The sequence below is a fragment of the Harpegnathos saltator genome, unplaced genomic scaffold (genome assembly GCF_003227715.2).
Source record: "Harpegnathos saltator strain DR-91 unplaced genomic scaffold, Hsal_v8.6 scaffold462, whole genome shotgun sequence".
NCBI lineage: Eukaryota > Metazoa > Arthropoda > Insecta > Hymenoptera > Formicidae > Harpegnathos > Harpegnathos saltator.
Genome location: NW_020230275.1, coordinates 31,834 through 46,476, shown reverse-complemented (window position 1 = coordinate 46,476; position 14,643 = coordinate 31,834). Strand labels below are relative to the sequence as shown.

The 14,643-nt window shown below is 49.0% G+C and overlaps 1 protein-coding gene across 1 annotated transcript in view; it reads left to right on the top strand.

Annotated features, from left to right (window-relative positions):
• The window catches only part of LOC105184186 (A disintegrin and metalloproteinase with thrombospondin motifs 7), a 69,498-nt gene that overhangs the window by 48,203 nt on the left and 6,652 nt on the right, over positions 1-14,643 (top strand). Inside the window, exons 4-13 of the mRNA XM_025301999.1 lie at positions 4,921-5,209; positions 6,416-6,741; positions 9,065-9,336; positions 9,469-9,615; positions 10,216-10,366; positions 10,461-10,550; positions 11,686-12,001; positions 12,697-12,824; positions 13,994-14,241; positions 14,517-14,634. Coding sequence (XP_025157784.1) covers positions 4,921-5,209; positions 6,416-6,741; positions 9,065-9,336; positions 9,469-9,615; positions 10,216-10,366; positions 10,461-10,550; positions 11,686-12,001; positions 12,697-12,824; positions 13,994-14,241; positions 14,517-14,634 — 2,085 coding nt within the window. The remainder of the gene's footprint in view (positions 1-4,920; positions 5,210-6,415; positions 6,742-9,064; positions 9,337-9,468; positions 9,616-10,215; positions 10,367-10,460; positions 10,551-11,685; positions 12,002-12,696; positions 12,825-13,993; positions 14,242-14,516; positions 14,635-14,643) is intronic.

Sequence of the window (14,643 nt, the reverse complement as noted above, 5' to 3'; positions counted from 1 at the left end):
TTTCACCGATGATACGATCAGCTGACAATTTTACGTTTGCCTCGCGTATCCGTCAATATTACCTCGCACGGGGAATACAAATATTTAATTATCGGCTGGCGCGCGTATCGGCGAAATATAAAATCGCTGTGGACGAGCCGGCGCGGCCGACCGCGACTTCTCCCGGACGGGAGTTTCGGGCGTGTTTGCAGGCGGATTCCGATAATTAATTTCCCTCGGCCGGCGATCGGCCGCGGTTAACGGTGATGCGATAATTTAATCGTCTTTTACGGCTGTCAGCGTGACCGAGTCGCGCGGCAAGCGCGACAAATACTCGCGTGTCCGCAACAATCGCCGTCTCGGGGGAACCAATGCGCGCTTAGACATAGGTGCAAATATGCGTCGTAAAAGCGGGACCGTAGGCTTCGACCGCTAAACATGGGCGTCGACGTGTCTCGATGTTGCGACCGCCCATCGGTATTCCCCGTTGGTCGCTCAATAATAATTTATACATACTGCGGCGGCGGCCGTCCAGTTTGCAGGGTAAGATCGCCTTGACGATCGCCGGCGTATCGAGCGGAGCGAGCGAGCGAACGAGCGAGAAAGAGGGGGAGAGAGAGAGAGAAAGAGAGAGAGAGAGAGAGAGACGAGCCGCGAGAAACGCGATGGAGCAGCGTCATTGATTAAGCGGAATCGACGCGCAATCTTTCGCGGCCGTGTTAGCGATCGCGTGGACGGCGCTTCGCAACGACGGCGAGACGAGGCTTTTCTTGATGCGCGCCGCGCCGGCCAACTGCGCCTTCCCATCCGCGGATCGGCATTTCCGCGATCGTCACGATCGCGATTGCGTCGCGGATCGGCCGAAGAGTGCGGGTGTGCATCGCGATTAGCGAACTGGTAGCCGCGCGCGCTGCGCGGTAATTTATGTGGAGCGGGTCGCAGCGCGAGTTGCAACGAGTTGCGCCAATTAATAATTCAACGCTCGATCGTGGCGCGGATCGCCTCGCGGATCGGATCGGAGCGGACGGAGAGCGCGTACTACACCCGCGTGCGCTTTATAATATTTCACGTAATGGTCGCGCGCGACGTGAGAGCGAGCGTCGGCGAGCGTTTCACACGGCCGAGTCTCCGGACGGAGTCTCGCTCCCGAGGCGACGAGGCTGCTCTCGCTCTCGCTCTCGCTCTCGCTCTCGCTCTCGCTCTCGCTCTCGCTCTCGCGTGCTCGTTAATTCCGTACGGCGAATTTACGGGATTATTTCTCGGTTCTCGCGTGTTCCCGGCAATTAGAGGAAGCGCAACAGATACGCGCGGCTGCAGCCGCGAGGCCGTGCGGCGCTCGCGACGTCGCCGCGATAGAGAAACGCCGAGAGCGCGCGTTACTCTCCTCGCGAGGCAACAAACGCGAGTACCGCCGTAAATTACGGGCCGATATGCGGAATTAATCGAACGCCCGGCAACGCGCGACGACGAAATGGAGCGCGCATACGCGCGCGTAGATATATTCCCCGCCGATCCATACAACACGGTCCAATTAAAGAGAAAGAAGCGTTCCGGGGGGCAACTTTCTTGCGGGCGCGGCCACGCAGGCATATATTTGCTTGCCAATTAGCCACATTCAAGCGGAGTAGCGGATTCTTGGACCGGTAACGGCCGAATAACGTATAGCGCGCGGCGGCTCGTACAGGAGCGCGTAGTTTCGCACGCGCGCATATAAATGTCCGCAGCGCGCGAGCGCGCGCGTGCGCGCACGGCATAGCGATTCGCGGGAGCATAACCGATCGATTCGGTCCGCGTGTCGTAGATAAGAAGGTCTCGCGAACGCTATTGCCTTGTCAATTTATCCGCGGATAAATTGACCTAACTAACGGAGCGAGAATTGACAGCCAAACCGGAGAACTCTTAGCGCCTCGCTTGTCTGCACGATCTCTCCTTCTCTCGCCCGGTCTTTATGCGCCGTTCAACGGCTCGGCGAGGATATCGCGATAGCGATTCCCGATAACTCGGCGATTTTTTGCCGCGAATATCGGCTCTCTGAATTATATGGAACGTTTGGAACGTAGAATATCTCCGATAGCGAGCGGAAGTCGCAGTTATAAAGTTAAATCCGCCGATCGCGACGGATATCGGCGAATCGGAGATCTCGTCGACTGAAAGATGAAATATCGCGCGAGTGCGACTAACGTATATATGCGCCATAACTCCCAATTATTTCATTTCGACTGAGAGCGCACACGCCGCTCGAATCCACGGACGTCGTATCCATCGCGCCGTCCGATAGCGCGCTGCATTTTTGACCAATAAACTTCGCGGAAGAATCGCCGGATATCGTTAACCCCTTTTGATCTTATTGAGACTCTCTCTCTCTCTCTTTTTTCCTTTTATACGAACACTCGGGCAATTGCAATGAGCAATTGCGAGTCGAAAATTGCGTTCCTCGGCCCGAAACGTACAGACAGAATATTCGAGCAGCGTTTTCGTTTTCTCCCAACTTCTCCCCGGCTTCTCCGCGAAGGGCCGATGAAGAGGACGACAAAGTGATCCGCTCGTCATCGTCGAAGCCACCGCCGCGGCAACAAATCACTCCTTATATAGCCGATCGAAGTTTGTGCACATGTAGAAAGAGAGAGAGAGAGAGAGAGAGAGAGAGAGAGAGAGAGAGAGAGAGAGAGAGAGAGAGAGAGAGAGAGAGAGGGAGGGCGAGACGCAATAAAACGAAAATGACGCGACAAAGGAGAGGAGCAGGAGGAGGGAGCGGCGGAGGTGGAGGTGGAGGCGAGAACGCCGTGAGGCCCCATGCCGAGCCGAGTCACGGCCGGACCTCTTTCGCTCCGAGATCCCCCCCTCCCCCGCTCCTTCTTCTTCTTCTTCTTCTCTTCTCCCTCTCCTTCTCTGCCTTCTTCCCTCGCCTTTATGAGTCTGGCGCCGTGATTTTTCACGGTCTGCGTCAAAGGCTAATCGAAATAGCGAGCGCCACCTCGGCCCGACTATATTTAGCCCTTTTAAGGGTTCCCGCCTCCTCTCTCTCTCTCTCTCTCTCTCTCTCTCTCTCTCTCTCGTTCCGCTCCGTCCCTTTCGTCGTTTTTTTCCTCGTTCCTTTTTGTTTCTCACTCGGCCGCGGGTTGCGAAAATACCTGCTTCGTGACACTGACGACAATGACACGGCATTCCGTCAATGCGCGCGCGCGGTGTAAACAATCTACGTTATTAGATATTAATAGATCCGCGCGTGCTGCGAAGCGCGAGTCGTGACGCGCAATAAATTGATGGAATTTATAGCAGCGTGCACCTTCCACGTGTTCTCGCGATCTGTTTTTGCCCAGCCAGCTGTTTGTTCGTCCGCCGGCTCCGCCGGTCGCATTTTCTCGCGTTAACCAACAGGGGCTTCGCCCGTTCGAGCCGTGAAAACAACAAAACAGACGCAAACTCTCCTTCAACGTTCGCCGGGATTTGATCGTGGAAACATCCGTGGATGGCGACTTGAAGATACGCGATGAAAAAAAAAACCTTGTTATTCCTCTTCTCGATAGAAAATTTGCAGTTGGTGAATATTTCCCGAAAGGACCGGGGCGCGAGAGCGAGAGAGCGTTGCCTCTCCCGACGAGCGCCTTCTCTCTCGGCTCCTCCACCTCCCGCCTTCTTTTTCTACCGATCGGACCTTCGAAATACTTGTTCCATGACGCCTCGCGCGCGCCGTCGGAGGTCCGAGCCGACACCTCCGCTACAAGAAATAGAACAATGCGGACCGATGTTGATCACGCCGTGCAGATTAGCGCGCGAGCGCAGCATCAATCAGGCCGCCAGGTCGTTGACAGGTCCCGCCGGCCGCCGTCGGATAGCGATTGATGGCCGAAATAATGAGCGGGCAGGTCGCGATAAGTTTCACGCCGACGTTATATTATAACTTACTTTCCGAGAGACACGCGCGACATCGAGAGAGAGAGAGAGAGAGAGAGAGCGCGCGCTGTCCTTTCCCGCGCGACGCCAGTGCTTACATTTCGCGGGAAGCTCGCATAATACCCGGCAGCATACGTCGATATAAGCCAACTCGGTAGAAACTCAATTTCCAAGTACTTAACGCGAGCATACTTATATAATATTAATAGCTGCGAGATGCTTCTCTCTCCCCTCCTCCCCGTCTCTCCTCCCCGATACGCTGAATCCACGGAGCAGCTAGTCCGGATCGCTCTTCGCAACTTCGTTACATTCTCGTACATCGCGTTAATATTTCCACACATCATCGCCGTCGGCGGTGCTCGCGCGAAATCGCGAAGAAACACGCCCTCGCAGACCACCGCCTGCCATTTCGCGCGCCCGCCGCCGCTCTTCCCACGCCGAGGGTCGCGATTTGTTCCGCTCTGACGAGAGACATGACTGCACGTTGAATTAGACGCAGCGAGAACTGAGAGAGAGAAAGAGAAAGAGAGAGAGAGAGAGAGAGAGAAAGAGAGAGAGAGAGAGAGAGAGAGAGAGAGAGAGGGAAAGAACGACACAGACGATCCAGGATACAAGATACAGCGGTGCACTCGACGGTAATAAATCCGACACGGAGAGCCGCGGCAACAGAATCGCGCGAGTGCACACGGGACGACGGACAGTCCGCGGCGCGAAGTCGCACCAGGTGCGTTTGCGCGGAATCCGGGCGGCAAATGCGCTCTTTATCAGCCGCGGATAATCCGCGGCCGCTGAGGGAGCGTCGCGACCGGCGCGTCTGTTCGGCGAGGAGGTCCTCGTGAGGGGTTAACAAAGCTTCTCAGGATGACGCACGCGGTCACTTTCGGGGCCCATTCGTATTCGGCGTCGCCGCGCGCGCAGACGAGAAACGTCTCGTCGTCGTCGTCGTCGTCGGCGACGGCGGCGGCGGCGGCGGCGGCGGCGGCGGCGGCGGCGGCTGGCTGCGTGCAAGTCTCCCTAGGTAACACGAGACCCGGTTTTGTGTTTCAGGCGGGTATGCTACGCGGCGAGCACGGCGAGTTCTGGCTGGAACCAGTCGCCGTGTCCCTGGAAGAAAAACGCGGCACGTCGGCGGACGAAACTGCGGCCGGGGACTTAGGCGCCGCCGGTGCCGGCGGCCGCTCGTCGGTCTATCAGAGCCCGACGGCGGGCCGGCCTCACCTCGTCTTCCGCCGCTCGGTCGAGCAACGGCAGCAGCAGCTCAGGATCGGCGCCGGCGGCCGCAGCAAGCGACGGCGCAAAAAGAAGAGGAGGCAGGAGAGAAACTGCGGCACCCGCGGTGAGAACAGACCCCAACACCTTCTTCTTGTTCCTCTTTCGCTTCTCGCCCGCGCCTCTCGCTCGCGCTGCGTCGCTCCGCTCTCGTAACCGCCGCGTCGTACGGCACACCTTGTCCCCCCTCCCCCTCTCTCTCTCTCTCTCTCTCTCTCTCTCTCTCTCTCTCTCTCTCTCTCTCTCTCTCTCGCTCGGCCTCTCTTGTAATATGTATCGCATGTATTTATGTGTCTGCCGCGCGTATAATGTAATTGGACGCGCTGTGGTACGGAACGTGGGCGTGTCATCGACGCCTCGTCTCTGTCTTTTATTTTTCGCCGACGATAATATCCGCGAGCGGGGCGGCAGGCAGGCACGCAGGCAGGAAGGAAGGAAGGCTACGGCCAGCGGAGAAAGGCCGTGGAAGAAGCGTATACGACCGCGTGCGTTTCTCCCGCGCACCGTTCCCGATCGCGATAATGACTCTGTAACTCTCTCGCGACGATAGGAGCTAAATGGCTCGCCGGCCGCGCAGGTGCGCGATCGTCGCCTCCGCCGCACCGCGGCGATCCTGACGATTCGAATAATGCCGGCCGAGTCGGCGCTCGCGGCCGCGGCGAATCCTCCCGATCCGGAATTGCCGGCTCGTACGCTCTTCGGCTCAGGCCTTCGAGATACGACCACCCGACCACCCCCGCCGCGACCCGGTGACCCCACATTTCAACGGATTAAACGCGCACGAGCGCGCAGATATACAAGTAAGATCGCCCGGTTGATATGTTCCTTCACGGCTACGAGCGGCGCGCCGTCCGTGAGGGGATAATCCAATTCGCTGCAAACCCGTAATTAAGTACAATGAGTATCCATTTCGGCGAGCCGGCAGCGGCCGATCTGTCGGCCGGACCAAATGAAATCTTAATTGCAGCCCTGCGATCTGCCAATCTGCATAAATCACGGCCGCGCATGTCGACGCTGCTCGCGGAAACTATCCCGGTGTCTCGAGCTCGATCGAAGGGCACGCGGGGAATCCGCCGTAAGGGTTACGCATGCGACGCGCAGCGATGCGAGCTCCTCAGCTTCTCGTTTCCGTTACGTAGACTCTCGCTCGGTAGACTCGAAGCTTCGCCGCGCAGGTTACGGGAGACAGGCGAGCGACAGGAGGAGGGACTTTCAGCGGACTCGCGGGATTAGCGACTGCGTTAATCGTGACAGCACGTGAAATATCCGACAGAACCGCGTCGATTGACAGAGACGCGGCTCGAGTGGCAGGCTCAACCGGGCCTGGTCCAAGTTCAAGGCCGCGGACGGAGGAAACATCAGGCGAAGCCACCGGGAAGGTGGCACCGTTCCAAGAGATCGATCAGCACGCCGCGTCATGTCGAGGCCCTCGTCGTCGCCGACAGGACGATGATGCTGTTTCATCAGGACGGCGACGTCGAGACTTATCTGCTGACCATTATGAACATGGTGTCCTCGCTGTACCTCGACCCCACCATCGGCAATTTCATCAACATCGTCGTCGTCAGGATCATTCTCATCGAGGACAAGGAAGTGGAGGTATCCGCGTTCCGCTCCGCGAGCCATTGCTCTCTTATTGGCTTGTTCAAAAAGTCATTGCGTTTATTTCCGATAGATGGCTCTACTTGTATATTTAATGTATTGAACGCATCTGTAAATTTTCATGAGCCCATGCGCGTTTGACAGCTGGCACTTATAGCTTCCATCAAGGAAAAAAGTGCGCGAATCGATCAACAATTATTCATTCTATAACGTTTTGAAAATGGAGAGTCAAGACACGAGTATTTTCGCCAAGTTTTACCTTATTACTTCCGAAAAGGAAAGAACGCTGTGCAAGCTTGTGAAAAGTTGCGTAAAGTTTATGGTGACGAAGCCCTAAAAGAACGCCAGTGTCAATATTGGTTTGCTGGTTTCCGTTCTGGTGACTACAGCGTGAAAGATGCACCTCGCTCAGGTCGGCCATCGGAGGTTAATGATGATAAAATAAAGGCATTAGTTGAAGCTAATCGACGTTCTACCATTCGTGAGCTCGCTGAGGCACTAAAAATATCGATTGGAAGCGTTTACCTTCATTTGAAACAACTTGATTACGTCAGTAAGCTCGAGAATTGGGTCCCGCATGAACTGAAAGAAGTTCACCTCATAAAACGCATAGATATCCGCGATCAACTTCTGAAACATGAACAATCCGACCCATTTCTGAAACGCATGATTACTGGCAACGAAAAATGGATTGTCTACAACAATATGAAACGAAAGCGATCGTGGAGCAAACGCGATGAGCCGGCCCAAAACACATCAGAAGCAGACATCCACCAGAGAAAGGTGATGCTCTCAATCTGGTGGGATTGGAAAGATGTGATGTGATGTCGAGCTCTTACCAAGAAATGTTATCAATTCGGACGTGTACTGTCAACAGCTCGACAAATTGATGGAAGCGATAACAGAAATGAGGCTAGAATTAATATCGGGCATGGGAATAAGTTTCCGCCCGTTTTAAATACAAATTAGTCGTTTATTTAAGCAAAAAATACAAAATGATTTTAATTGAAGTACGCCCCAATGGAAGCGACAACTTTCTCCCATCTTTCAAGTAGTAAACGGATTCCTCGAAGAAAAAATCAGGTTCTTTTGACTCGATCCATTCATTAAGCCATTTTTCGATATCTTTATGAGAAGTGAACCGCGCTCCAGAAAGGGCCAACTGCATGGACCGAAATAAGTGGAAATCCAAAGGAGAAATATCTGGCAAATATGGCGGATGAGGCAAGTTTCCCAAATCAATTCTTCCAAGTATTTTTGGACCGGTTTTGCAACGTGGAACCTAGCGTTGTCGTAGCAGAATCAGCTTGTTGTGCCTATTATCCCATTTCGGTCGTTTCTTTTTTAAAACTCGGTTCAAACGTATTAACTGCAGTCGGTAACGATCCCAGTGATAGTTTCGGACGGTTTTAGAAACTCATAATAAATAATACCCTTTTGATCCCACCAGATGCATAACATAACTTTCGAACCGTGGATATCCCGTTTTGGAGTTGATGGACCTGGGTTCACCTGGCATTCACCCATAATTTCAGTCGTTTGGGGTTGTCGTAGTAGATCCATTTTTCATCGCCAGTGACAATTCGATGCAAAAAACCCTTCCTATATAGTAATGGAGTAATACTTCCCGCAAATGCTGCTTCGTTGGGGTAAATGTTGCCATTTTCGACGCAAAAAAAAAAATTATGTTTACGCTTCAAACGAATGTCTACTACTGCGATTCATAGCTCACAAATACACCTTCAAAACCCAAGTATAGCCGTTCCATCAAACACGAAATTAGTACCACTAGCGATATCTTTCTGAAAAAGGCGGAAACTTATTCCCATACCCAAAGGATCAATCACAAAGGACTGGTTTTCCATTATGACAACACTCGACCACACACAAGTTTGATGACTCGCGAAGAATTGTTGAAGCTTGGTTGGGATGTATTGCTTCATCCACCATATTCGCCAGACCTTACACCATCAGACTACCATTTACTTCGGTCCTTGCAAAACTCCTTGAGTGGAAAAACGTTTGTTTCAGATGACGCTATCGAAAGGCACTTGATTCAATTCTTCGCTAATACAAATAGGAAGTTTTTCAAGAATGGGATCATGAAGCTTATCGAAAGATGGCAGAAGGTCATCGAACAAGAAGGGCAATATATCATTGATTAATGTTCATTCTTTGTATAAAATAAACGGTCTTGAAAATCATCGGAAAGAACGCAATGATTTTTTGAATAACCCAATAAATCAATCCCGCCAAGCGCGATAGACTTCGGATCGTCGCTTCGGACGGGGCTCGACATTGCTGTCCGTTTCTGTCCCAGAAAGAGCTCAATGTCTCCGACAGCGCGGACGACACCCTGTACCATTTCTGCAAGTGGCAGCAGGAGCTCAATCCCGGCGACGATTCGCACCCGAATCACCACGACGTGGCGATCCTCGTGACGAGGAAGGACATTTGCTCGCGCAAGAGTGTCTGCAGCACCTTGGGAGTGGCGCATGTAGCCGGCATGTGCCAGCCGGATCGCAGCTGCAGCGTCAATGAGGACAATGGGATCACGTTGGCGCACACAATCACGCATGAATTAGGACATAAGTAAGCGAATAACGCGGAACGGCTCGAGCCCTTTCAGATACTCGATAGATACCCTAATTAAGACCTCGGACGCAACACTCGCGTGCACACGTCACCGATTTCCTATACCCCAACACTGTCTGTTCTGTCCAGTTTCGGCATGTACCACGACACGGAAAAAATCGGCTGCAGCAAGCGCGACGGCGACACCTTGCACGTGATGACGCCTTCCTTCGAGGTGGACGCTGTCGGGGTGGCCTGGTCCAGATGTTCCAGGAGAGACATCACCAACTTTTTGGAGTAATGGCAACATCTTTTGTCGAGACGATTGTTCCAACGATTCGCGACATTCCGAGCAGAACATCGTCCCACGGCCATATTAAAACCCCATCCGGCTTCCAAACTTCAAATAGGGCCCGGATAACTTTATCGGATCCGGCACGTAATAAGAAGTGAAACGCACTGCTACATAATGCCCGGATAAAATTGCCTGAAATCGAGAAACCTGATCAAATGTCCATCAGGACCAAATCAGGCATCCAAATATAATGACGTCATCGCTGGTCAGGGTATAATCCGGAAAATATTGCAAGACAATTAATTGCTACATTCCGACCGGATAAGGGCCACTCATAATGCCTTCTTCTGGCTTGCCTAGTCATGCCATATCAGGCATAAAAAATTGCAACAGGCATAAAATATTTGATTTCTGCTCGGGATGTTGCACGTGAGACGAAGAAAAGAGATCGTTGAGCAACCGGGACGAAGCAAAAACGCGTGTCAAACTCTCGGCTAACGCTCTCTGCGTGCAATCTTTCCGTATTCCTTAGCTCGTTCGCGCAGAGGACGCGGGAAGGGCGTAAATACGCAAACGTGAATCTCTCTCTTCTCGAATTCCAGCCAAGGCAAAGGCGACTGTCTGGAGGATGAGCCGGCGGACAATGATTACGCGTATCCGGATTTACCACCCGGCGCGATGTACAACGCCGAGCACCAGTGCAGACTGCAATTCGGCGTGAAGGAGGCCGCCGTCTGCACTCCGTTGCAGGAGGTAAACAGAGAGCGTCGGTGGTAGAAACGATCGAGCTCAATCCTCCCGCGGACCGAGCAGAATTGAAACGACCGCGACTCTTGTGTGATTCCAGATATGCTCGAAACTCTGGTGCATCGTGGACGGCACCTGCAGCACTATGCTGCATCCGGCAGCCCCGGGCACGCATTGCGGAAAACACATGGTACGTTGAGCAAAAAAAAAATACGATAAACCTCGCCACGCGACGTCTCGTCGCCGATCACCCTGACTCGTTTTATTTCGGGAAAAGCAGGCAAAATGGTACCATTCACTTCTTCGTTTTGACTCTTTGTAATGCCGTGTAACTTTGAAGTCACACACTCTGATATATTGATATATTCTTAACTTAAATGCATATACATGCAGATATCTTATCTTGCAAATTTTAAGATACAGACTGATTTTTTAGAAAAAAATTTCTAAAAATTGTAAATTAATTGCTAACACTTATAGTAATTGTAAAAATTATCTGTTAATTTATATTCGGATTTATTCGGATTTATTCGGATAATTTATAGTCGATCGATATTTTCTGCTTTCACATTACACAATTCTTTTTATGCTCACGAAAAAAAATTAAATATGTATAAGGGATTAAGCAAAACTTTTTGCCAAAGTTATAAACGTTTCTTTAGAATAAAATATCTGAAAATTATAAACTGATTGCTAATATTTATATCCGTTAAAAATTGTCATTAATATAATAAAACAATAATTGCTAGAATTATCTGTCAATTTATATCCGAAAGTTAATATTTTGCTGCTTTCGCGTTACACAATTCTTTTTACGCTGACAAAAAAAGGTGAATTGTAGAAGGTTAAAAGCATAGCTTATTGCCAAAGTTACGGACCTACTCTGTTTTTGAAGTAAAATTTGTAAATTGATTGCTAGTATTTATATCCGTTAAAATTGTTATTAATATAATAAAATAATAATTGTTAGAATTATCTGTCAATTTATATCTGGAGGTTAATATTTTCTCCTTTCACGTTACACGATTCTTTTTACGCTGACAAAAAAATTGAGTTGTAGAGGTTTAAAAGCACAGTTTTTTGCGAAACTTACAAATCTACTCTGTTTTTGGAGTAAAATCTCCGAAATTTGTAAATTGATTGCTGATGTTTATGCTCGATAAAATTGCTATTAATGTAATAAAATAATTGTTAGAATTATCTGTTAATTTATACCCGGAAGTTAATATTTGCTGCTTCCACGTTACACGGCTTTTTTTATACCGACGGAAAAAATTGAATTGTAGAAGGTTAAAAGCACAGTTTTTTTATGTGGATCCTTGCAGTGGTGTCAGAATCAAGAATGCGTGCCCGTCGTCGATCGACCGCAGCACATCGACGGCGGCTGGGGCGAGTGGGGATCCTGGAGCGAGTGCTCGAGAACTTGCGGCGCCGGTGTCTCGATAGTCGAGAGGAAATGCGACCATCCGGAGCCGGCGCACGGCGGAAAGTTCTGCATAGGCGAGAGACGCCGCTACAAGATCTGCAACACGCAGCCCTGCCCGGAAGGCGAGCCGAGTTTCCGCGCGGTGCAGTGCAGCAACTACGACGACAAAGAGTACAAGGGAAAGAACTACACCTGGCTGCCGTATTTCGACCAGAGTAAGGGGAATTTTTAAGCGCTGTTTCATGCGTCCTCCATTCCCGACATAGCTCGACTGCTTCTTCGAGTTACTTGTCGACGTGTGTAAAAACGCCGAGTCGGGATTCACACGAGTTTCGCGGTGGTAACGCGGGAAACGTAATCATCGAATTGTTCAATCTCCGTTAGAAACTGCGGGAAGCGAGAGGACGCTCCCGGGTTCGCAAGTCGATAGAGAATCCGGTCGAAATTTTGTCGAAGTCGAGTTGAGACCACATAGAGATCACCGATCGATTTGACATCTGCTCGAGATATCTGAAAGATATTAAGTAAATGTCGACGATGTAATCATTATTCGGCTTACATCGTGCAACATAATATCGATTAAATCATCAATAATCACACACAGAAACACAGTCGACATTTATATGATACTTTCTAAATGCCAAATCGATATGTAGACATGAAATGTCAAGACATATGAAATGTCAAGCGAATTTGCCATCAATGCAACGTCGATACAAGACAAAAATCGAATTCAAAAATCGAAATCAAATCGAACGGTCCGAAAAGTCGTCCCACTCGACATTGATGAAGATTTCCGATCGTTATTCGATCGTCGACTCGTGAAATTGGGTTCACCGCGCGGTCCAATTAATGCCACACTTTAGGTGCTAACTACAATGCGAAATTTCATTTGCGTCTTCTCATCTAGTGGAGCCTTGCGAGCTCTATTGCACCGATACGGACGAAAGCGTGATCGTACCCTGGGGAGAGGCTGCTCTCGACGGTACCCCGTGCAACGTCGGCGCCAGAGACATGTGCATCGCCGGCATATGCAGGGTCAGTGTAAAAAAGAAGTTTTGTAAAAATGCGAGAAAGAAGGAACACTTAAAAAAAAAGTATTCTATTTGTAAAATGATTTTTGCCATAGTCTCATATTCTAAGCGAAACCTTTTACAGAAAAAAGATTCCTCTTTCGATGAAGCGATTAAAGTGAACCATTCATCTAAAATTTATTAGATATTATTCCAACTATTTCCTCCTTATTTCAAGAGGATTCCCTCTTATATCAATTAATTTTCCTCTCATATGAAGAGGAATATGTTGATTTGAATATCGGCTTCTTTTATTCAGTCATGTTCTACCTCCAGACATGAACGAAAAAATAATCATATGCTCATGGATCAGAATATTTGAAACTCTTTTTATAAAAAAGTATGTATGTTACTGTAACATGTAACGAAAATAATTTACCCATATTTGGTCAAATATAATTATAAAATATAATATTATAATCTGTTGCAAGAAGTTGAATAATATATTCTTTCTTTTAACTAATGTTTTATACAATTCGTTATGATGAACATCTTTGTAGTTATGAAGTCCATAACAAAACTAATTGGAAATTTATTTGTTATGATAATCTTATTTCATTCGTGCCTACTTATTGTAAAACTAAAGCCAGAAGTATCTGTATATATATTCTATATTACATCTATATATATATATATATATATATATATATATATATTACTTTTTTTACTATACATTACATTTTTTTCAAATTAATCAATATAACCAGTAAGAATAAAGTACAGTAAGGATAAATAATAATCTTCTAAAAAAAGATTAAATAATCTGTGTATAAGAGGAAATTTATATTAAGATCAATGAGATTTGCATTATATATATATATATAACATATAATCCCTCTAACTTTAAGAATAATGTATTTATAATATTTTCCTCTTAATCTTAGAGGAATCCTCTTGAGACTATATATAAGAATAAAATCCTTTAAAATTTAGGACCATGAAAGTTAGATTGATGATGATTGTCAGATTGATGATGGTTAGAGTTAGATGAAAATTAGATTTATGATTCTGCTTGTTCTGAAATTACTTTTTTTGGGATGAATTCTTCTTTACGTAGAAAAATCAATGAGCATTTTACAAGTCCGATCTAACGGTGAAAGGTTCCTTTGACGATCGAGTGTTTCCGATTCTTAGAAGGTCGGTTGCGATTGGACGGTGGATTCCGACGCTACGGAGGACCGCTGCGGTATCTGCCACGGCGATGGTACTCAATGCGAGACCACCAGCGGCTTTTACAACAAGAGTGAAGGTTTGGGCTACAAAGAAGTCGTCGTGATCCCGGCTGGCTCGCGAAACATCAAGATCGAGGAGACCAGTCAGAGCACGAATTACATCGGCATCGGGGTGCCGAATTCCGACAAGTACTTCCTGAACGGAAAACGGTGCGTACGCCCGGGATTGGAAAGCTTCCGAACTGCGCGCGACGACGCGAGCAGCTGGTCGCGAAATTCAAACGTAATTGAAGGTTGTAAAGCTAGCGCGCGGCCGTATAATTCGCGCCGCTCGATCACTCGAGTTGCGTGTACACTTTTATGGCTCGAGACGGGGTTGGTCGTGCCCAACGCGCAGTTCGACGCTCTAGCGACCTCGGCGAAAGAAACTCCCGCGATATTAACGATCGTGACCGAAGCCCTAAACTGAGATTCTAATCAGACAGGCAGATCACTTTAGCGGGCGAGTACGAGGTCGCCGGAACGCCAGCGTTGTATGAACGTGAACAAGATAAAGAGAAGATCCGAATCCCGGGGCCTATCAAGGAGGCCATCACGGTCTACGTGAGTGTT